The sequence below is a fragment of the Lepisma saccharinum genome, chromosome 2, assembly GCF_977018435.1.
Source record: "Lepisma saccharinum chromosome 2, izLepSacc3.1, whole genome shotgun sequence".
Classification (NCBI taxonomy): Eukaryota; Metazoa; Arthropoda; class Insecta; order Zygentoma; family Lepismatidae; genus Lepisma; species Lepisma saccharinum.
The window spans coordinates 199,919,029-199,942,766 of record NC_139230.1 but is presented as its reverse complement, the minus strand read 5'-3'; the positions used below and the strand labels follow the sequence as shown (position 1 = coordinate 199,942,766).

General features: G+C 39.1%; 1 protein-coding gene across 1 annotated transcript in view; it reads left to right on the top strand.

Moving 5' to 3' along the window:
- Positions 1-5,317: 5,317 nt before the first annotated feature.
- LOC145984256 (DNA excision repair protein ERCC-8-like) overlaps positions 5,318-23,738 on the top strand; it is a 57,173-nt gene continuing 38,752 nt past the window's right edge. The window contains exons 1-2 of the mRNA XM_083117861.1: positions 5,318-5,575; positions 17,162-17,266. Coding sequence (XP_082973987.1) covers positions 5,391-5,575; positions 17,162-17,266 — 290 coding nt within the window. The 5' untranslated portion in view covers positions 5,318-5,390. The remainder of the gene's footprint in view (positions 5,576-17,161; positions 17,267-23,738) is intronic.

Here is a 23,738-nt window from a genome sequence, read left to right as displayed (position 1 = left end):
CCACTTTGTGCACAGTAAGGCTAATCGGGACTGGACCTACAGTTTATAGTGGGATCCTAACAACTATGTGGCTCCACTGGGTATCGAGCTCGGGACCCCTTGATTACAAGGTAGCGACGATACCACAGCGCCATCGGGGAGGGCCCCTCGACAACTGAATACTACTAAAACCAAACCCCCAATTCAGAATTAACACGAATGAACTGGCGTTGTAATTATTATAAACAAAATTCATGATTTCTCTGAGGAAGTTGCATGTTCCAGGTTTGACTCTCGACCTGGGCATGACTGTTCCTTTGTGAATGTCCTATCATTGAAGTGAATATTATTTGGTGGGGGATGTTTGCTCGAGACTTTGGGGACAGCTAGGGGGATGCTTCTATGGTTAACGTTATTGTTGCTCACGAGACAAGACATTTCCCGCCTCATCTCATAAAAGGAGACAGGACAAGTGAATGTTTTCGAAACGAGACGGGAGAGACCAAAGTCTCGTCTTGTGGGCAGGTTGGGTGATACATACAGGGTGTTCCAAAATGAATATCGGGGTTTCAATGAAGTGTATCTTCTATTACATATACATTACAGAAATGAAACATACCTTAAAAGGAAAGGTAACTCAAACAGTTTTTGTTTCTACTTCGCAGGTGATGTTTCGTAACTCCGCCGCAGCACGGCGCTATTAGTAAAGATGGAGATGACTCCTGAGCGTAAAGTCTTCTGTGTCTTGGAATTCGCAAGGTGTAACTCAGCAATTGGAGTGCAACGTGCTTTTCGAAGGGAATATGGATGTGATCCCCCATCGGATAACAACATCCGAAGATCGTACAACCAATTTAAGAATACGGGATGCCTGTGCAAAGGGCGAAGAGCTCCGGAAGACCACGTCTACCAGATGAGCAAGTGGAACAGGTCAGAGCAAGTTTCGGTCGGAGTCCAAGGAAATCTGTAAGGCGGGCGAGTGGAGAACTGTCAATGCCGTCCACGACTGTTTGGAGGGTGTTAGGAAAGAGACTGCACATGAGGCCGTACCGTCTACATCTGTTACAGGCCCTAAAGCCTGAAGATAATGTGACCCTTGCTCTTCTACAATGGCCCCCAAGATCTCCCGACCTCATCTCCTGCGATTTCTTTTTGTGAGGGTTTGTAAAGAATAGTGTATACGTGCAACCGCTACCTGCCGACCTCCCTGAATTGCGACGCAGGATTGATGCAGCTGTGGAGTCTGTTACACCAGACATGATAGCTTCAGTGTGGGAAGAAATTGCCTATAGACTAGATGTGTGCCGTGTCACAAGGGGATCCCACATTGAACACTTGTAACTTGTGACAAAAAACTGTTTCAGTTACCCTTCCTTTTAAGGTATGTTTCATTTCTGTATTGTATATGTAATAGAATATCCATTTAATTAAAACCCCGATATTCATTTTGGAACACCCTGTAGATTGTGCTGTTTGGTACTGGTGTTAGTTGGGGGTGGGTTCTCCTGCACCCCGACTTCGAAAACGGTTTGTAGTCATTCATCTTCATTGTCGCGATTAGCCAAAAGTGGCAAGAAATATAACGCTAGAGAAGATACATACTAAATTAACCATCGTTGAGGTTGAGGTTAAACAAAGTGACGGAAAAGTAGAATAAATTCATAAATTTGGAATGTATATACGTATTAACTGAAGAAAATTGTAGTTTACTGCAAGAAATTTAAAGACTCCGTGTACCTTTTTTTTCTTTACTGTATCGCCTCTTTTATTGAAGAAATTGACGTGTAAACCCGAGTGTTCTAAACGTATTGTTATTTTAAAAATTGACGAAAATAATTGTAATTCCAGAAAAGGTATTCTTGTAACAATAATTTCTTTCCAGTGAGAACGTATGTGTATGTATTGGCAAAGATCAAGGCTGTTCTCGTGTTCAGCCATTGACTATTACCAGTATTGCTTTGTCTTTTTGCTGTAGCTTTCGTTGCCCATGCTAAGTTTGCGGGACGAGCAGAAGCCCTACCTGCACGCATTTCTAAATGATTGCGTCAGGCCAATCAGATGACGTTTTCAAATCAGTGACGTAGGAGGTGAATTTTAGTAGCAGTGTTTGAAGGCGTATTTTTCGAGAACCAAAACAAATATCACCGAGATATTTTGCACATCTCATTTTGGTGTTATTATCAGTAAAATGAATACATTTAAAACGTTTTTCATGTCATAGTCATTTTCACCTTAAATGATTGTTTCTAGAATGAAAGCTTACATTGTGCTTTTAGAAAACATCGAGAATTAACGACTTTTTAAAATGACCATTCTGTATTTCGGGACTGCTCGGGATCCCGCACACCCCTACTGGAAACAGTTGTAGCAGCAAACAAATACAATTGAGTACGATACAAACTTACGTCACTTACGTTATGAAAATTGCAAGTGACGTGAACAAGTGTTGTGCAAATTGAGTTCCGATATATTTTCTGTTGTTGATCATAATATTTTTTAAAAAAATTGATTTACAGCACTGATTATTCATCTAGCATGTTCAGACATAATTTATGAGGTTACGATGAAATGTGTTACAGACGTAATTGCATATATAGCACGATAAAACATACACAGAGTCTGCTGCCACGCGCATGTTTCTGCTGAGGTTAGCAGAAAAGGTGGCAGCAGGCACTACCTTATTTAAAGGCCGAATCTGCTGCCACGCACGTGTCAGCAGTAAGAATAAGCTTCAAATTTGCTCCTGCCACGTAATTCGTCTGCTAAGAGGATGTTACTAATCTTAAGAACAGATTGAGACGAGAGAAATGCAAATTTATGATTAGTGGTAATGAATGTACAGGTAATTTAGAACCTTTTTCTTTAGAAAGCATTTAGCGGTATTATTTTAATGCTAACAGAACCTAACCTAACTACGAGAGTATAGACGGTGTTAAAGGCGCAGCTACTGCGGAGCATGCGCACTCGTCTGGTCCCCCTCGAACATCCGGTTACGCTTAAGGTGCTATGGACGTTAATATGAAAGAGCAAGGTGGAGATTCTTTTACAAGGAAATAGGGTGTCAACTGTGTAGTATATGGTTTCACAGTTCGATCGGGAACAAATTTATTGAGTCAAGTATCACTTCGTAGGTTTCACCTGTTGATACAAGCAGAACGAAGAAAGGATTGGTGTCCGGAAAGTATTTGTACGACTTGAATTTTGTTAAGCATGTTGATCGTTTATCTGCGTATTGTGTTGTGGTGAAAAGCACGCCCATTAGTGAGGTTTCAAACCGAAGCGACACGCGACAGCAGTGGTTTGTACCGAAGTGACAAGCGACACAGGCCCATTTAGTCTATAAATAAGCATTTACCGCTCATGGGAAATCAAGTCTCAGGCGGCACAATACACGCCATTGGGAATCTGCGCGACACGTGCAGGTTGTTGTGTCGCTTCGGTTCGAAAAATTTCATTGATCATTGAGGATTCACTTTTAAGTGGCACGGAGATTACACGCCGAAGCCAAGTAACAGCCCCTTTACTCTAAAGGAAAAAAATCACCTTGCATACGAGTACAGTGGGATCCATGAGTATTACCGTGCAAATTGACTATTTTCATTAATTTTTCTCTTACATCCTGTGTGTTTTTAAGCCATGGATTTTTATGTATGTTGGTGCAGAAGTTGTCAACAGCTTGTTTTGAGTTTTCTTTTAATATTGAAGCTCTTATTGGATCAAATAAAGTGCTCGAACATGGTGATGGACGATTTGCACGGTAATACTCATGGATCCCACTGTACAACAGACCGAGGCGACACGGTGCATGGTGCTGACAAAACAACAGTCCAGACCAAGCGACACGTGCTTTTTCTCTTGATGAATTGGTTCGAAAGGAAGCTTTCAGACTGCAGCGATACACGTTTCTTGGAAACCAACATTCAAATATAAAAACACCTTCCGAATTAAAGCGACACGACAAATTGGAGGTGTCGCATGTCGCTCGGACTGGGCCGTTTTATCAATACCGTGCATTGTGTTGCCCCGGCCTGTTATTTGCGCAAGCGTGGCTTGTGAATGGTTTGCTTTAGATCCAATGCTTCTGTGCGAAATCCCGATATCGCTTGTCGCTTCAGTCTGAAAACTCCCTTGTTGTTTGAAGTATATTCGTGCAAGTGAAAGTGGCATGCCATATCATAGGTTTTCCCTAAATCCCTCAGGCGGAAAGGCGACGTTGAAAGCACATATATTTACTTTAGCATTTGTTATGTGTCATTACTTCTGCAGATTTGTTGGCAAAGATTCACTTAAGCTTTACTTTACTTTACTCTACTTTACTTTATAATATAATAATATCACTAGTTTTATACAATTATCTTTCCCTCACTTTTCCATTTACGAAATAATATATACCTAAACTTATGTACGTTTTGAATTCGTCGTGCGTGTACATGAGACACTTGTATGTAGTATGCTATACAACTGGCGGCCACAAAGACACGTCATATTTTAATAATCTGCTCTGCAGTTGATCATCCGACGGATTCTAGACGTCCACTCCTTCATAGTAGAACTTTAACAAATACCTTTCTTGACTATCGTCGCATAACTGATTAAAACAAGCGCTCATTTCTTACTTCGTATGCCTGTGAATCTGCACTGGCAACAACGGGGACTGGCCTAAAACGGAAGTTCCGGGGGGACCGGGCAAGACCTCACCAATGTTTATGTTTACATTTTTAACACGGTCTATTTATGTTTATTATTAGAAGAATGCTAAGGGACATAATCTTAAAACATTTTTGTGAAAGTAATCGCTACAACTTCACAGTATGTATTACAGACGTAATTGCATACATAGGATGATGAAATCACGATTAAGACAAAGAACGAGTCTGCTGCCACGCGCATCTTTTTTGAGGTTCCAGCAGAAAAAGAACGTGGCAGCAGACACTACCTTTTTTTTAAATGGGAGAACAATTGCCCATCAAAAGCGTTAAGCATGTTTGTTTAAGGAAGTAGAAGAAGAAATTACTAATCATAGGTGAGATACTGTGAGAACATATAATCTGTGAAGAAGCAGACGCTGGGTAGCGGGTCTTCCTCTTCGCACAACAGTCATGCTACCTTGTGCACTGACGTCAAATTAGAAGAGAGTACGAGGTTAGGTCAGGCCTGTTAGTTTAGGTTCCATTAGCATAAATACAATGAAAAATTATAATTTAGGCTAAGAGAACTAAACCTAGCTAGCCTAGCCTGACAACGTAGGCATCTAGACTAAAATTGAAAAGATATTTCCCGTTACGTGAGAACGCAAGGTTGCTCAAGTGTTGTGCGATAAGTGAGACCTCTGTGTAGCCATATTGAAATAGGTTAGCTGGTGTAGGTGACATATATCACACATACTTGACAGACTGGCGTAGTGACTAATTATGGCTGTAAATATAGTAACGCTAGTTGAAAAAAGACGAGCAGGGTGCATGCATCCGAAGGTATTGCAGTGCCGCTATACCTCTACCAAGATCCGAAATATGGCTCCATGCTACACCAAACAACTTGAATTCATACACCCAGGGGAAATCAACTATCTTGATTTTGATTCAAAAGAGCATAGATTGTAAGTAATAACAGATGCCACAGATTTATCAAAAAAATTCAGTAAGGGACTTTGGTGTTGCAAAGATAAATTTAGCGTTCAAACATATATATCCGACTTTTGTATGCTAAATGATTTTCACAAAATGTACAGTACATTACCAATGTAATGGAAACTTTAAAGCTTTGTGAACATAATTTGGTGTTTGTAAGTCGTAGAATGGTCCAAGTTCCGATTGTTTAATTCCGGTGATATTTTTGGTCTATCTTCAGATTACTAGATTCTTTCGTGAGTATCATAGGCCACTTATGGGTAACGGTTCCGAATGTTTGATGACTTTTGCATGTTTTATGGGAGTATTAGAAGTGTTTTAGAACAATATGGCTTAATTGAAGATGACGGGAGTGTTCCCCGATTTGGGTAACACTTTACTATACCGGAGACTGATTTCTTCAAATTTACAGGAGAAAGTACTTACGCAAATCATTTTCTGTAGCGTTGTTGATGTTCGTGAATGTAGTTTTGACCATTTTAATGTGAATGCATGTGGTTTTCTACGAAAATCTATTTCCGACGAGCTATTGCTGCTGCCGCAATTGGTAACACTTTACTATACCAGAGACGGATTTCTTCATATTTACAGGAGAAAGTGCTTACGCAAATCATTTTCTGTAACGTTGTTAATGTTCGGGAATGTAGTTTCGATCCATTTTAATGCAAATGCATGTGGTTTTCTACGAAAATCTATTTCCAACGCGCTATTGCTGCTGCCGCCATTTGCTTTCTGCACGAGAGCAAATACGCCCTCCTATTGTCCGTATATGCTAAATTCAACAAAAGGAGTGCAATGGAACCTAACCTAGTAGTAGGCATACCTCGTTCCCGTGATGGTTTCATGGGGATGTCGTGAATTTTTAGGCTAACGTCAATGGTTTTTGGGGCACCCGTGGATGGTTTGTGGGAAATAAGGAACAACAGTAAGTACTCGTTAATGTAAGAAATAGACATTATTTTCGTTAGAAATTCATTATTTCACCTAAAGAAATGTTCCCCAATGCAGAATAGTACGTTAGCAATGTAAAAAAATTGCGAAATAAATCATTGACAGGTGTGTCTGGTATAGTAAAGTAGTACTCCGATGGGTTTGAAATTGTGTACACTTTCTCCATGAGGCCTCCTGAACACGAATCTGACATTAGAATTTCCCGGTCACATCTGTAACTTGAGATATAACCGAAAATGTCACGTAACGTTAGGTTAGTTTACGTTATGTTTGGCAGTATGACTTGAGATGACCGGACCCCTCTCCGATTTTCTTCATGTTTGATATAGTCACTAATTGAGGGCTCCTAACCACGAATCTGAAGTTAAAATTTGTCGGAAACTTCTAGAAATTGCAAACCATTTGATGGTAGCCTCACGAACCATTGGCGCTAGCCCCACGAACCATTGGCGCATGGTTAGGTTAGGCAAACAGTTAAAATTTCGTGTCGTGGTAGTATCAGGATCTAGAAATTGCAAATAATTGCGAACCATTGACGCTAGCCCAACGAACCATTGGTGCTAGCCCCACGAACCATTGGCATGTGGTTAGGTTAGTTTCGGTTAGGTTAGGCAAACATAGTTAAAATTTGGTGTCGTGGTAGTATCAGGAATATATATATTTGCTTGTGAAACAAGAAATTTCGCGAAAATCGACTGTTTTCATTCCAAAAACTAACACCTTACTTATTTTAGCTTATTTTGCAAATTCTAGACATTTCCGACAAATTTAAACTTCAGATTCGTGATTAGGAGGCCTCAATTAGTGAGCATGCCAAATATGAAGAAAATTGGAGAGGGTCCGGTCATCTCAAGTTTGGCAAACATAGTTAAAATTACCACTAAGCTTACCGAAGTCTGATATAGTGAAAACACATTTCTTCAAATTTACAGGAGAAAAGGCGAGAAACTACTTATGGAATTGAGTTCCTGTGGTCTTTTGGAAGCTGGGAATAGTGTTTTTTTCCATTCGTGCAACTTATTCGGCCGGTAAATAATATAATTTTCGACATTAATGTATCTCCGTTGCACGATGGCTCATGCCACCATTACCATCGACTATGTGAATCAAATGTTCCGTGCGTTCGATTATGTAACTCCCTGTCAGTGTAGCAACCACGCGGTAGTTTTACAAGATGACGTGTGAGCAGTTTTTTTCTCCAATTTACTTTTCTATTTTTGCCTAACCTAACCTACCGTGAATGGTTTGTGGATCAATTTTAGCCTAAAAACCATCTGTGTTTGTGCGACATTTTTCGGTTAATAAGTGTTAGTGTAGCAACCATGCGGTAGTTTTACAAGATGACGTGTGAGAGTTTTTTTTTTCAATTAAATTTTCTATGTTTGCCTAACCTAACCTTCCGTGAATGATTTGTGGATCAATTTTCACTTAAAAACCTTTTGTGAATAGTTTGTGCAGCCTTTTTTGGTTCATAAATTTGGAAACACTGCATATCAGCTGACGATAGACAACGTGAGTCAAGATTTGCCCACCAAATTGTGTGTAATTAGCGAATTAGCAACGACCAATAAATACTTGTAATGTGAAGAAAAAAACCTGGTACGAGTTTACTATCCTTCCTACAGATTTCTTCATTTCTACAGAAGAAACTACTTACCGTAATAAGTTCCTGTAGTATTGTCTAACATCTGGAAGGTGGTTTGTGTGATGTGGGAATGTTTCATAGCGGAAATTCAACCATTGACGCATAGCCCCACGAACCATTCATACATAGCCCCATGAACCATTTCTGGTAAGGTTAGGTTAGGTAGGGTCACAATAGGTTACAATAGTTAAAAATTGGTTTCGAAAAAATATGCATAGCCCCACACACCATTCTTGCATAGCCCCACAAACAATTTGCGGAAACGTACATTCTTCAGTTACAAAAACACTTTTTTTTTTAAATAAAAATGATCAAAAAAAACACGTGAATACACGTTAAAAAATTATCCGCGAAGCTGATAGGTAAGTAGAAATGTCAAAAATTGACGAAACTCAGAAGTTATAGGTGTCCGAAGGATAGTAAATATTTACCTTAAAGGCAATATATTACACCTTGCACACATAATATCCAAATTTCAAACAGTGACCGGGACATCAGAACCTCTGATACTTCATCCGGAAAACTTATTTCGTTAGTACATTCTCTAGTGAATAAATTGGGGAACACTCCCGTCACCTTCAATTGCTCGCCCCAATACTATAAACGATTGTGGAAGTAAATTTGAAACTTGAAGAAACTGATTAGCACAGTGATTTGCGGGAGAGATTATGATCTTCGCAGCGAACAGTCGTAGTTTGTTTACGATCGTCTCGAAGGGGATCAAGTGTTGGAAGAATTTATGGACGTTAATTTGGTGATACAAACTTTTAACCTGATCCGCTTAACGTAATGGACTGTGAACGTAGCAGTGCTAACATGTTACCCATAACTCATGAAACAGTACCCTGGGCTGCATTACATCACAGGTGGGTACAAGTGGTGCTTGCATGGTTTGTGATCTAGCTACTACAAACAATTATGCATCCACTGGTCTACACCATGTGCAAATATCAGCAACAGACATACTGGATGCCAGAAAGTTCTCGTTGATGTCCTGAAGGTGAATGGCATAACCGAACACATGGTATCCTGAGATGCACAACCCAGCTTGAGTGCAGAAGGGAACCAACTACTGTTTGTTATACACTCAATGAACTGCATTACAATCTTCATAATTTAATTTTTAGCAGTATCAGTAGCTTTATTGTATATTTATCAATTTTATGTGTGGGTCAAGTTCCAATTGTTTAATTCTGATTTCATCATGGTACGCTCAAATTTTTTTTCACGATTTGATTTCTATTTGTGTCTGTTAACACATACTTCAGAGTTTTGTAGATTTTTTTGCTGTGTTTGGTTAAGAATTGTTTTTTACTTCTGTATACAGTAACAGTTCCGATTGTTTTATGATTTCTCCTAGCACAAATACTAATTATCGTAGAATTTTGGAAATCATTGTCACACGAAATTTGAACCTTCCTTAAAGTAATGAGCACTGTTTGGACTCGAAAAAAGTTACGTATGTCAAGATGGCGCTGAAGCCTGATGCACGCGCATTTAGTGCTCCAAAATCTCAACTGTTTTCCGGTTGCTTGGGTGCTGTTGTGCTTGTTTTACTTGTGATGTGGACTCGAAGTACTGCAAGAGAAGAAATGCTGGACAACTGCAAATGTGTGGAGGACTGGTCGCTTAGTTACAGGCGATTTTCTTTCTCGGCCATGAGCTCGGATCGAAGTCTCGTGTGGACAGCTTCTGGAAGCCACAAGAAGAACGCTTCCCGTTCTCGCCAGCCGCGTGGCTCGACCCATCGGCGTTCTCCCTCCTGCTGGCAGGCGACATTCATGTGAACCCTGGTCCCCAGGCAGTTTCCCGTGAACAATGTGATTTCCGTATATACTACCAAAATGTGCACAGTCTAACCAAAAAGTTATCGACTCTGGAAATGTTCTGTAGTGAATTTCACGAATATGACGTGATTGGTTTCAGTGAAGTGTGGTTTAATGAAACGATCGGCGATAGTGAAATACCCCTGAAGGATTTTCAGGTATTCCGCAACGATAGAGGTTCACGTGGAGGGGGAGTAATGTTACTGCTAAACAACAAGTGGCCCTGCATCAGATGTCAGGATCTGGAAACGTCATGCGAATTAATATGGACTCAGGTAAATATAGGCTCACAAAAACTTTTAATCGGCTGTTTTTATAGACCCCCAAAATCTGGAACTGCAACCTTGTCAGCATTATTAGATTCTGTGCTGAATGCTATGAAGGAAACTGACATCATTCTTATTTGCGATTACAACCTTCACATAAAATGGTCGTCGTCAAACTCTGGCCTATGCACAGACAATGATGACAGGTGGTTTTTTGATCATTATATCAAAGCGATTGGACTTCATCAGTTTGTAGACTTCCCCACAAGATGCATAGAAACTCTCGACCTGTTGCTGTCTTCATACACAAAGGTCAAGGCCAAGCCTGGTGAACAATTCATCGCCTCGGACCACACCCCCATCCATGCCGAAATCCGAGTCCCTAGAAAAGCCCCCTCCTCCAGACTTGTCTACAACTGGAAAAGAATCAACTGGGAGCAGCTTTCTCTTGTCACCAGCCTTGTACCGTGGACAATGATGGACCCCCTCCCAGCAGAAGCAGCAGTGGATTTCCTTGTGGACTGTGTGCAAGCCATAATTAAAGATCACGTGCCCCTAAGGAAAACAAAAACATCCCGATTCCCATCGTGGTATAGTGAAGAGACGAAACTTACGCTAAAGAACAAAATGAATGCATGGATCCTGTGGAAACAAGTCCCAAACGTTCATACACGGAACACTTTTACTCAATTAAGAAAACATAGCAAAAACTTAATGCAAAGAGACTATAATAATTACATTCAAACTGTGACGGAAAGTTCTGCTAAAAACCCCAAAATGTTCTGGAAGCTAATTAACTCACGCCGACAACACGACCGTATTCCCGTTCAAGTCTCCTGGAACGGTAAGTCTGCGACAAAGAAGGAGCGCACATCACTTTTTAACTCGTATTTTCACAGCAACTTTACAAATAATACCGGTACTGCACTGCCTGAAGTCAAGCCCATCACTCCTTACACACTCTCAAATCTCAACTAACTGCAATGAATTCCACGAATTATTAAAATCTCTTTCATGTTCTAAAGCTAACGCTCCTAATGATATCCCTGGCATATTTCTACAACGATTAGCCCATATTCTATCCAAACCAATCAGCATAATCTTTAACAAATGTTTTTCCGAGGGTGTATTTCCTCTTGCATGGAAGCAAGCAAATATAGTTCCTATACTCAAACACGGAAACAAAACTCACGTTACTTCTTATCGTCCGATTTCCTTACTTCCTGCACTTGCACTACTAGCCGAAAAAATAATTTCCAATCGTATCCTTGCGCATGCTACTCCGTTCCTCTCTCCCACTCAACAAGGTTTTCTTCCTCATGCTTCGTGTGACGCAAACCTTGCTTGTTTGCTCACCAACGTGGTTAACTGCCTGAGTACAAAGCAAGACATGGATGTCGTTTACTTAGATTTTTCTAAAGCATTTGACTCTGTCCCTCATACAAAACTCATCCATAAACTTTCAAACAGATTCAACATTCACGGACCTCTTCTTAAATTACTATCATCTTACTTACACAATAGAAAGCAAAAGGTTATCATATCTGGTTGCTCTTCGTCATGGCTCCCTGTAGTTTCCGGTGTGCCTCAAGGAAGTTCTCTAGGGCCCCTGTGTTTCATTCTTTTCATGGACGATATTCATGAATATATTTCTCCAGAATGCTCGATTTTATTGTATCCTGATGACTGTAAGTTATTTAGAAACATCGCTTCGGTTGAAGACACTTGTTCCATGCAAGACAATCTCACACACATTGAACGCTGGTGCCAAGACTGGAATCTGAAAATAAATCCCGAGAAATCTGTTTTTATGAGGTTTACCCTCAAATCCAATTTTACAGCACCATCCTATAGATTATGCAACAAAATCATCCCGTTCGTACAACAGCACAAAGATCTTGGGAGTCATTTTCGACAGCAAACTCACTAACTTCGAGAGCCATGAAAACCCTTGGGCTAATTTACAGATTTACAGATATCACACATGTTTCTGCCCTCAAAACCTACTTTACATCATGCGTAGTACCTATTCTTGAATATGGTTCCTGTATTTGGTCAATGGCCTGTTATAGCAATATAAAGAGAACAAACAAAGTGGTAAATTTCTTTATCAGAATAGTCAAACATAGATGCCCAGCCCTTGCAAACTTTTCCAAACATGAAATTCTATCCACTCTTCAAATTCACGATCCGTCCCTTCGCCGTCAAGTTTCAGATCTAACATTTCTTTTCAAAATCATGAATGGACAACTTTTCACTAACAAACTCTTGCCACATCTTCACATCCGGATCCCACGTACCAACAGCAAATGCAACAACTTCTTTTATACAAAAACCTCAAGGCTATCCCTAGAACAAAAGTCATTGCTCTATAGGCTACAAACAAGGTACAATACACTAATTGATCCTCCAGGTTTCCATCTATCTAAGCAGGCTGTGTGCATCAAGCAGCTGAAGAGAAATTAATATTTGTTATACCCTTGTTATTGTTTTATTATTATTGTTTAATTTTTATTATTTTTATTGTATTATTCTTGTTACATATGTGTGCGTGCTTCTCATTTGTTAATTTCTATTTTTCTCGCTGTTGATATCCTGATATAAAATGGATTCTCTCTGTATTCAGGATTTCTCAAATAAATAAATAAAAAAAACAACTTGAAAATTACCTTATGCACTTCTCATGGACAAGATATTCTCAGTCAACAAGCGACATTAAATATCGTAGAAGCATGGGAATGAATGTAGAAGTAAATCGGAATCTTTGTGGAATGCATTTAGGGACTTTATTTTAATGCTAAGGGAACCAAACCTAACCTGCATAACCTAGCCATGAAAGCATATATTGAACGAAACCTTAAGTAATCGCTAAAACTCCGCAGTATGTGTTAACAGACGTACATTGAAATCAAACCATGTAAAAATTGCATTTGTAGCATGATGAAATCGCAATAAAACTTGGGCCCTGCCGTGTGTGTGGTGTCAAGGCGTTTCGTAGTTAGGTTAGGCAAGTTAAGTTTAGGGCTCTTAGTATTCAAATAACGTCTCTAAATGCTTTTGTAGTTAAGTTATTTTGGCCAGATTTGGAGCTCTTAGTATTACAAAAATTTGCTAAATGCTGTCAACATCTCATCATGTTGGTGCTGGTCTCAAACATGACACTCCTTTGAGCCTTGTGTTGGTAATACTCTGTAGAATGCCTTGTTGATGGGAAGAGGGGACATTTGTGTAAGGTAACTTTCACTTCTTATTTTCATCAATAAATAGGACATTTCGGAACTGCAAACAGTGCTCACTACGACTGCTAAAAATTCCATCATGAAGATTGTGATGCAGTTCATTGAGTGTATAGCAAACAGTAGTTGGCCCCTTTTTTGTACTTCTGCACTCAAGCTGGGTTTTGCATATCAGGATACCATGTGTTCAGTCATGGCATCCAGTCCTGTCTGTTGCTGATATTGGCACATGGTGCAGACCAGTGGATGCATAATTGTTTGTAGTCTCAGACAGCCAGATCATGAACCCCACAAACTCCTGTTGTACCCTCCTGTGATGTAATACAGCTCAGAGTACTGGTACTGCAGCAACAGTCCATAACCGTGATGACAGTTAAACAAATGGCTGGTTGCAAAAGAAGAATCATATAGTAAAAGACCATTCTGAAGCAAACACACAGTTAAGAAATACCTGAAACTCTGAAGTATCTGTTAACAGGCACAAATAGAAATTGAAATATGAAAGAAAACCTGAACTTGGGCCGATGTTTGCATAAGGTACTATTTACATCTTCTTTTTTCTAATAAATAGGACCTTTTTTTAACTCAATGCTAATTACTTTCAGAAAGCTTTAAATTTGCTTTCGCAAATCATTTCCGCTATTCTACGATATTTTCTCGAATGAAAAATGCCTTGTCATTGGGAAGTGTAGGTGCTTGTGTAAGGTACTTTTTATGTCTTTTTTCATGGATAAATTGCACTTTTTGGAACTGCAAACAGTGGTAATTGCTTTCACCAAAGTTTTAGATTTACTAAAACAATCATTCTGCAATACTTCGTCTTTCTCCTATGAGACTTCGAACCCTCTTGTGTAACTTTGTGTAGACAATCATCAGGCCATACACATGTAAAAATGTTAGTTTTTTCATATTCCATAACATTTCTAGACAGCCCAGATAGTGTACATCCATTGTAAATTTGATGTGTGTGTTCCCACAGGTGCTCGTAGCCAGCAGCCATCACGGCAATTGTGCTTCAGTCAGTTTATGAGCTATTTTTCATATCATAAATCCTCCAGTATATTTAGTGAAGCTTTTAACTGTGCTAAATAGTTTCCCCAAGTTTCAAACTTACTTCACAATCACTTTCAGTTGAACCTTTGGGTTCTCTTGTAATACTTGCAAAAAGTGTTAAACATGCTGAACCGTAACTATTTTTGAAGCATGAAGAAAGGTTCTGAACAACTTACAAGCTCATACATAATTACAGAATTTGGACCAGCTTTTGTGTTGGATGGTAATATACTCATTTCTCAAGAGCCTGCCCTAGAGTGTGTGAATTTAAACGTCTAAATGCTCATACGACTGAGGCATAATGAATACTAACTTCATCTTTTTGCAGAAGGATTTTGCTGCCCATATGTGGGTAGATTAGCTCAGTTATGTTGGCTTTATATGTCTCAGGTTTCCCTTTTAAGCCAGAGGAATAGTATTCTAGTTAGAAGAAAGCTTATGTAATTCGATTCGGTGATATTTCATTAGTGTTTCTTCAGTTCCCCATTTTCACTTGTACTAATATATTTTTAACCTGCAGAAACATGTCAAACAGCTACAATTTATGATTGTGACAACTGCTGCAATTTCATTTTTAGTATGAAATCTGTACACCAATACTGCATGTCATGAATCAAAAATGACAAATTTGTGTTCTGCAATATTAATGTTCACTCATTTTCAAACTTTTCATCGTCCTCATATACATCTTGTAAAAATCATTGAAATATGCTATATACTATGTAATGTAATTTTGTTGCATGTTTATGTGATGCATGTTAGAAAACAAAACTCTGATAGAATATAGATTGTTCAATATAAATTTTACCATTTACAGAGTGCAATACTTATGAATTACTGATAAACCTCTTGCATAAATATATGCAGATAAGTGTATTGGCTATATGTTCTCATGTGTTGTATGTGTTGTGCATGAATGAATATGTGTTTGTATATTTCCACGTAATTTGTATTTTATTAACTAAATTCAGTCTACGCCTTCTGTAATTGGAGGTTCAATCCTCTGTAAAAGTGAAAAGCATATATAAATAAATAAATTTGGTATATAGCACATTGTAACATAGAACCTCAACCCCCTCCCTCTCCAAGAAGAAATGTCAGCTCAGTTTCTGATGGTGTAATGATTTTCTCAAGTTGTACAGGAGGATTTGAAAAATATTTAGAATATTGGAAATGGGTATTAAAAACGAAGTTTGATGCTTTGAGAAGGTAATTATTTCTGTTTTAAAGCCCCACAAAGTACTATAAGGCATTGGCAAGCTCTGTTTTTACATGTAAAATGTTCTGTACATGTGGCAGTGAGGAGGAGAACTGAAGGATTACCAAGGCAATGAAACCTAACAATCGTAACCTACTCAAAAGTGCCATTAGTAACTATGGGAATTATTTCACATAAGCATATAGTGGCATGATCTAATGCTAAGAGCCTGAAAACTGACCCTCCCAAGCTACTCATAAGAATAGAGATGCAGGATTACAATCACAATGTTTGGCATAAGGTCCCAGTTGTGGAATTCAGGTATATGGCACAGATGTGCTTTCTTCATAATTCAAATTCTTATGTCTAGGGATGTACATACTTAAAGAGTGCCCCTGATTACTTGCTGCATGTTTTTTTTTTCTTTTTAGTGCAGAGCTAATTTTTACACACCACTGCTATGTCCTTAAGTGGGTAGGTTAGGTGGTCAGATTTAATTATGTGAGTCTTACACTGTCCTGCTTACCATGTTACTATTTATATGTTTAAAGTAGGTTAGGATTGTGAGTAATTTCTAGGGGTGTACGGGACGGGAAATTTTTCTAATTCCGCCCAAGTTTTGAAAATCTAGAATTCTACACGTCATTTTCAAGTGATTACAAAGTGATTGTTTTTGCACTTCTGGAATAAAAACAAACAATTTCCAATAAGTTCCAGACACTTGCAATGCAGAAAATGTCGAGAATTAACAACTTTTTTAAATTACCATTCGGTATTTCCATGACTGCTCAGGATCCTGAAAATTTGGGAAGTGATTTCTTGAAGTCTGGATTGGGACCAAATTTTTTTTCATATTCCGGTCCCGACTTTTCAGGATCCCGCACACACCCCTAGTAATTTCATACTTTCCTTCATCTCTTGCATGTACATCCAATGTTTTTTGATGGAAAATAATTCTTCTGATGCTGGTGGCTTATGAGCTTGATCACTTGCACATATGAGTTTCTACGAACTTTAAAAATTACTCCACAACCATTCACATTTACCTACTCTAAATGCACACTTCATCCTTATTTACAACTTTCAATTATGTAATGATGGTTACTGAAAGAGAAACGCGAGTGCATTTTTAAACCTTACTTTACAAGACCAGAGTTTATAAATTATTTATATTCGTATTCCAGAGTTTGTATTCTTAAAAATAAAATGGGGAGAATTTGCATTAAGTTGCAGCAAATTTAGATATAAATTGGATCTGTAACTGAAAACAAAAGCATAATCAAAAAATAAGAAGCCCTTTAGATATAATCTTTACTACTTTGCTTGTTTAATTTTCTTATGAAATCAGTTGGTGACTCAATTAATTTGTTTCTATTGTAGTTTGCTTGTTGCTTTGTCTGAAGGCTCAATCTTCATGTACGATGTCCAAGGTTGCAGTAGTAGAACTGGGAATGAAAATTGTAAATTAGTGGCTTTCATTACAAGGTAAGAAGCCATTTACTTTATTATAAAATTTGTTTCAGCTACATACATATTATATATATATATATATATATATATATATATATATATATATAATGGATAAAAGCAAGGAGGGCCAAAAGGGCTAAGTAAAAATCAAATAAGGTAAAAGGAAACACTCACCGGACAGTAGGAAAATTCAAAATTTTCGCTAATTTATAGCATCATCGGTGTGAGAAGAAACAGAAGACGGAACCGGAAGTTGGGGTCCTGCAGAGTTGCCAGGTCCCCATTGAAGAAGAAGCGGTGCGTAGAACGAAAAAAAACACTGTTTCGTCACCAGGCTCGTCGTAAACTGTGAGTGTGTAGGATGAGTTGGGAGGGAGGGCAGGAGGGTGGGTGAGGGTTGGGCATTACTGGGTGGCCTTGTTCAGGCCAGGTGGGAGTGGTTGCACTCATGGCCGATATATAGGCCCTCTCCCATCTTTTGCGAACAGAGGTGTTGGCTGGTTGGGGTAGGAGGTGGATGATCGCTACCCGGAAGCAGTCGTTGAAACTGATGTTGTGGTGGTTGGTGTGGATGGCGACAGTGAAGTCAAGGTTGTGGGTGGAGGAGCGGTGGTTATTGATGCGGAGGTTGAGGGCCTGCAACATCTGTGGTGATTTTTACCTGGGGGAAACATCAACGGCCCTCAACCTCCGCATCAATAACCACCGCTCCTCCACCCACAACCTTGACTTCACTGTCGTCGTCCACACCAACCACCACAACATCAGTTTCAACGACTGCTTCCGGGTAGCGATCATCCACCTCCTACCCCAACCAGCCAACACCTCTGTTCGCAAAAGATGGGAGAGGGCCTATATATCGGCCATGAGTGCAACCACTCCACCTGGCCTGAACAAGGCCACCCAGTAATGCCCAACCCTCACCCACCCTCCTGCCCTCCCTCCCAACTCATCCTACACACTCACAGTTTACGACGAGCCTGGTGACGAAACAGTGTTTTTTTCGTTCTACGCACCGCTTCTTCTTCAATGGGGACCTGGCAACTCTGCAGGACCCCAACTTCCGGTTCCGTCTTCTGTTTCTTCTCACACCGATGATGCTATAAATTAGCGAAAATTTTGAATTTTCCTACTGTCCGGTGAGTGTTTCCTTTTACCTTATTTGATTTATATATATATATATATATATATATATATATATATATATACACAAGGTGAGATGATGTAAGTGGGCCAGTCCCCCATTACTTTCTTTTTTCTTTCAATTGTTGCATTATGGAATGTCTGGCAACATATTCAGGGTAAGGACAGACCTGGAAAACCGGGAAAAGTCAGGGAATTTGAGGTGTCAAAAAAAGTCAGGGAATTTTGTCTTGATTGACTTCATCATCTTTCGTTATGGAACTCTGCATGGGAACAGGAAATCTTGTTGCTAAGTTTCGGCCTCAAACTTTTAGGCCCCTTTTATGCACAAAACAACCACAGCGCCAGAAACCAGTGATGACAGGAGGAGAGGGAGAGAGAGAGAGAGAGAAATTTCCGGAGGGGCAGAAAAATGTGCTCACTTCAGATCCAAGAAATGTAATATAACCTTAGTTGAGCGTTCTCGTGTAAAATAAATACTTCTCCTATATGAAAAATTTAAAATGTAGAAATGCTCATTAATGTCGTCGCAGAGCAAGCTGTCCTTTTTCCCACAAGAGATGCTTCTGACTGCAACACTAGTTTTGCAATGAAATTAACGCCACTCTCTGTCCTTACCTTACCTTACCACATGGCGCTACAGCTCCTCATGGGCTTTGGCCTCCTCAACTATGTGCCTCCATCTATTCCTGTCCTCTGCAATCTCCCACCATCTTTTCACCTTCATGTGACGCAAATCTTCCAGGACACCATCTAGCCATCTTGTCATTGGTCTCTGTCCTGTCTGTTTAAACTCATGAGAGATGTCATTAATCTCTCACTGAGTGAAGTTAATGTCCAATATTATGAAATAAAATACAAATAATAAATATGTAAATATTTTAATATCATATTTACTCCAATCATAAAAGCATATCACTTTCTTCAAGAATTGACTTTTCTCTGCCAGCCCTGCTGAATTTTCACTTTCCATCTACTGATTTATACGAGGGGTGGCCAGAAAGTAATTTCCAATTAGTAGGGACATGATTTTTCGCAAACGCAAAAACCGTGAAAAATGGTAATTGCTGTGAAGTTGTGTTATAAATGGGCAGTGATGTATGGACACATTTTTCGCCCGTTCGAAGTATTGAAATAATGCGAATTTGGCATAAAATGCGAATTGTTGGCATTTTTATCGATTTTTTTTTAAAAATGTCCTAAAACAACAAGAAATTTAATGAAATCCAACATTCTTGTCTTTTCTAGGCCATGTTTGTGTACATAGAACATGCAAGTTTTCCAACATTTTATTCAAGAGTAAACTATAATGCTTGTTATACATAGAAGAATTCCGACAGCCACATTAATTCATGTATTTCGCACAATTTCTTCAACTTCTATCAAAACCATTTGCATCACATAGCAAAGTGGCAGGGTTCTAACAGGAGATCGAGTGCATATCTACCATCACACGGGAGCCACATCTTCAGTATTTGTCGCGCGAGATGTGTTACCTAGCTAAGTGCGCACCATTGGCATTTGTTGCACTAGAAATAATTGAGCTCGGTCGTTAGGGCATTTGACTACAATGCAAGAGACCTTGGGTTGATCCCCTGCGGGGGAGAATGGGGATCTTTCCACCTATTCAAACTGCTCAGGTGCCCACGCAGCATCATATCGAGCAGGTACCTGGAGGAAACTTTGAGGGATAAAGGTAGCCAGGAGCATGGTGCTGATCACATCACCCCCACCTTCAACTTTGATCAAGGAAGCGTGGGGCTCTAACTCTACACCCCTATACACCTTCATGGCAAAGTCTGTTCCAACATATCAAACTGTCACGAAAATATGTAGACCATGTGACCTACAATTTAAAATAATAGTTTAAGAGCACAATGGAATATTAAGTTTCGCTATATTTGGCAGAAAAATGTTCTAAAACAAAAACGCGAATTTTGGGAAACAACACTAACAAGTCAAATAAAGATAATGCAATTTTTGGTGTCATAATATATCGGTATCTGTCACGTGAGATTGATTGATTTAAGTTTTTTGGGTGCGTTACCACTTTTGGTCATTACATTATGCACCCTTCAGTATATACGGGGAAATTTTCATTATCTAAAACCCTTACCTTATAATTATAAAGGGGGTATGGAAAATAACTTTCCCAAAATAACTTTCAAGATATCAAACTCTCACGAAGAGGTGTAAGCTGTTTCATACTGGTTGTCAGAAGTTGCGAGGAATTTTCTTAATACATCCAAAAGAGCAGCAAGGCCATTTGTCTTTAACTTTTATTAAGCTATTTGACGGCTTAAACTGCTTGGCTGCAAGAGGATGTATTTATATGTGAGGAGGCAGAATAATTAAAGCTCTGTTGCCCTTCATCAATATTTAATAAACAGTATACATATGAGGGGGGAGAGGGTGATCGCACATGAGCCAGGTATCTAGACACTGATAATGATAAACCCAAAGTGTCACCACTGTACCTTTACTGTCTCGTGATTCCTCGGCTGTGTCATGGCACAGTCCTGTGTTGGTCCATTGAAGGTGTCCTCATTGGGCTCACCCAACCCCTTTATTCGGACGGACTTAACAATTTCATAAATTACAACAGATAACATCATAAAAACTTAATATTCAATTAGTTTTATCATTAACCTTTTGCTGCCCAAGCGTCTCGATCGAGATACCCACAAGTAACCCTCACGGGACCAAGCATCTCGATCGAGATGCTGTGTCAAGGTCGTAGTTTTTACGTTATAACTTTTCTATTTTTGGCTAGAATTTCGATTTTATTTTTTTATATTGTTCCTAACACATGTATTTAACAGAAATGGTTTTTTGCAATTTTTTTTGTCTTCATGAAAATGGAGGGGGAAAGGCGGGAAAAGGGACTTCTCTTTTGCATCTCTTTTCAAGGTCAATTTTTTGCCGACAAAGGAAGACCGACTTTGTTGTTCTAAAGCAATGCTTTTCACTCCTTCCTGCTAAGTGCATTCGAAAGAAGCATGTTTATCAGTATCCGATGTCAAAATGAAAGTTTTCCGTGAGGGCGCAAGCAGGGGGTGGGAGGAGGGGGAAACTGGTTGTTGAATCTGCATTGTGAGAATGGAATTTCGAAGCACACTGAAGAAAACCTTTGTTTTTTTTTACCACAATTGTCCACAAGTGGCAACAGGGGTTACCCAGCATTGTCTAAAAATAGAATTTCAAGCAGCTGCAAGAATTGGCGCTCATTTGTCACTACGTTCTAGCTTTTCGTCCGTGAATGTTGTGCGTAGGTGTCGTTTTGTGCCCAAGTGCGAGGACATTTTTTGGGTGAAGTGACAATTTTTTAAAATAATTTTTGGGGGTTTTCTCCCTTCCCCCTCCATTTATACACCAAATTTGCATAAATTTTGCATTTTGTGCATTTTGACATTTTTTTCGGGCGGGGGGAAATACCATTTTTTTAAGAAAAGTATTTTTGAGGGGATTTCCCCCCTTTCCCCCTCCATATGTACGCCGAATGTGTATAAATTATATATCGTCTAAATCTGTGATTCATTCTGCGTACAACGGTATATCTTTCATATCTCTAGGGCATTTAGTTTCTGAGCTATAGTCATTTCAAGGTACCACTGCATTTTGAAGCTTGAATCAGTGGCATGCTGACCATTCCTTTTGGGGTTACAACTCAAGTTACATTGGTCATGTGATGATAATGTAAATATTTTTGTGTTCCTTAGATGTCAGCGATCATTTCCATGTGCATGTCGACACTGTCATGTACTTTTTCCTTGGGGGGGGAGGGGGGGAACCAAATTTTTTTCCCCCGAAATTTTGGAATTTTGAGAGTTAGCCCCCTCCCCCCCACCACATATACGCCAAATTTGCAAAAATTTCATATAGTCTGAATCTCTGGTTCATTCCGCATACACCAGTATATCACTCATCTCTCTAGGGCAATTAGCTTCCGATCTACACTCATTTAATTGAAACTCTGCATTTTGCTCAAAATCGGCTTGGGCAACCGAGGCTTACTTCTGAAAAAGGCCTTGGGTGGCAAGAGGTTAAAAACCACATTTTAATTTCTTGAAATGATACTGAATGTATTTATAAAATGTTATTTTTACGTGTTGTCCGAGTTACTCACTGTATAATACAATCTATACAAATTTTAATAACCGGACGATTAAGATGTCAGCAAAAAACGGGGGTGGGGGGTGGAACGTGAAGATAACCTTCTGAACTTAACAAAATATAATCTACCGGAAGATGTAATGAAAATTATGGAAAAAGGGGAGAAGTTTGCTATAAAAAGTGAAAACATCGAGAAAGAGGAATTTGTCATAGCGGCGGAAAAGATCGTGGGGTGTTTAGATGATAAGGATGACAAGAAAGAAGTTAGGCAGAAAATGCACGATATAATCGAGCAGCAAATTTGAAAAGAAAATGTGAAGAAAGTAAGAAAAGAGGATAGGAATTCAGACCAAGAGAAAAAGAACAAAGAGAGAGATTATTTAAGGTAAAGAAATGGGTAAAGGACAATGATGTATATATAATTAGGTCAGATAAAGAGAACAAGATGGTAGTAATAGAAAGGGAAGAGTATCATAGGAAATTGAAGGAGAGCTTTGAAAATGACGATTTCGAGGAAATTTCGGGGAACCCGACCAATAAAATTAAGAATGAAGTTAAGAGGGGATAGAAACTAGTATTACGTTAGGAAGTGCAGGAAAAAAGATGCTCAATAAGGATGTTAAAGAAGGGAGTATTACAACAGCATTTGGTATACCAAAAACACACAAAGTAGGCATCCCCTTAAGATGCACATCCGGTATACGGTTTAGCCAAGATATTAGTAAAACGGATTAGGAAGGTAAATGAAGTTACACAGTTTAGCATTAGGAATTCATTGGAAGTTAAAAAAAAAACATAAAAAACTTAGAACTTAGTAAAGGGGATGAAATTAGTAGTTTCGATGTTGTTAATCTATACCCAAGTGTATCCAGGGAAAGGGCCGGGGATTGTCTACAGAGGTGGTTGTTAGAAAAAGGGGTGGAAATTTTAATAGAATGGGAAAATGTTAGGTGGTTCTTTTAAGTAACAGGGTACAACTACTTCTACGTAAATGATAAGATATTTCAGCAGAAGGAAGGGTTGGCAATGGGTAACCCAGTATCCGGAATCATCACCGGCATTTTTATGCATTACATAGAGAAGGCGGCTCTAGAACAGGTAAGAGATGGAATTAAATACTACGGGAGATATGTGCATGATATTTTAATAATAGGGAAGAAGGAAGGGTTGGATAAGGTATTTGAATATTTTGGGACACAGGACAAACGGATCAAATTCACTAGAGAAAACC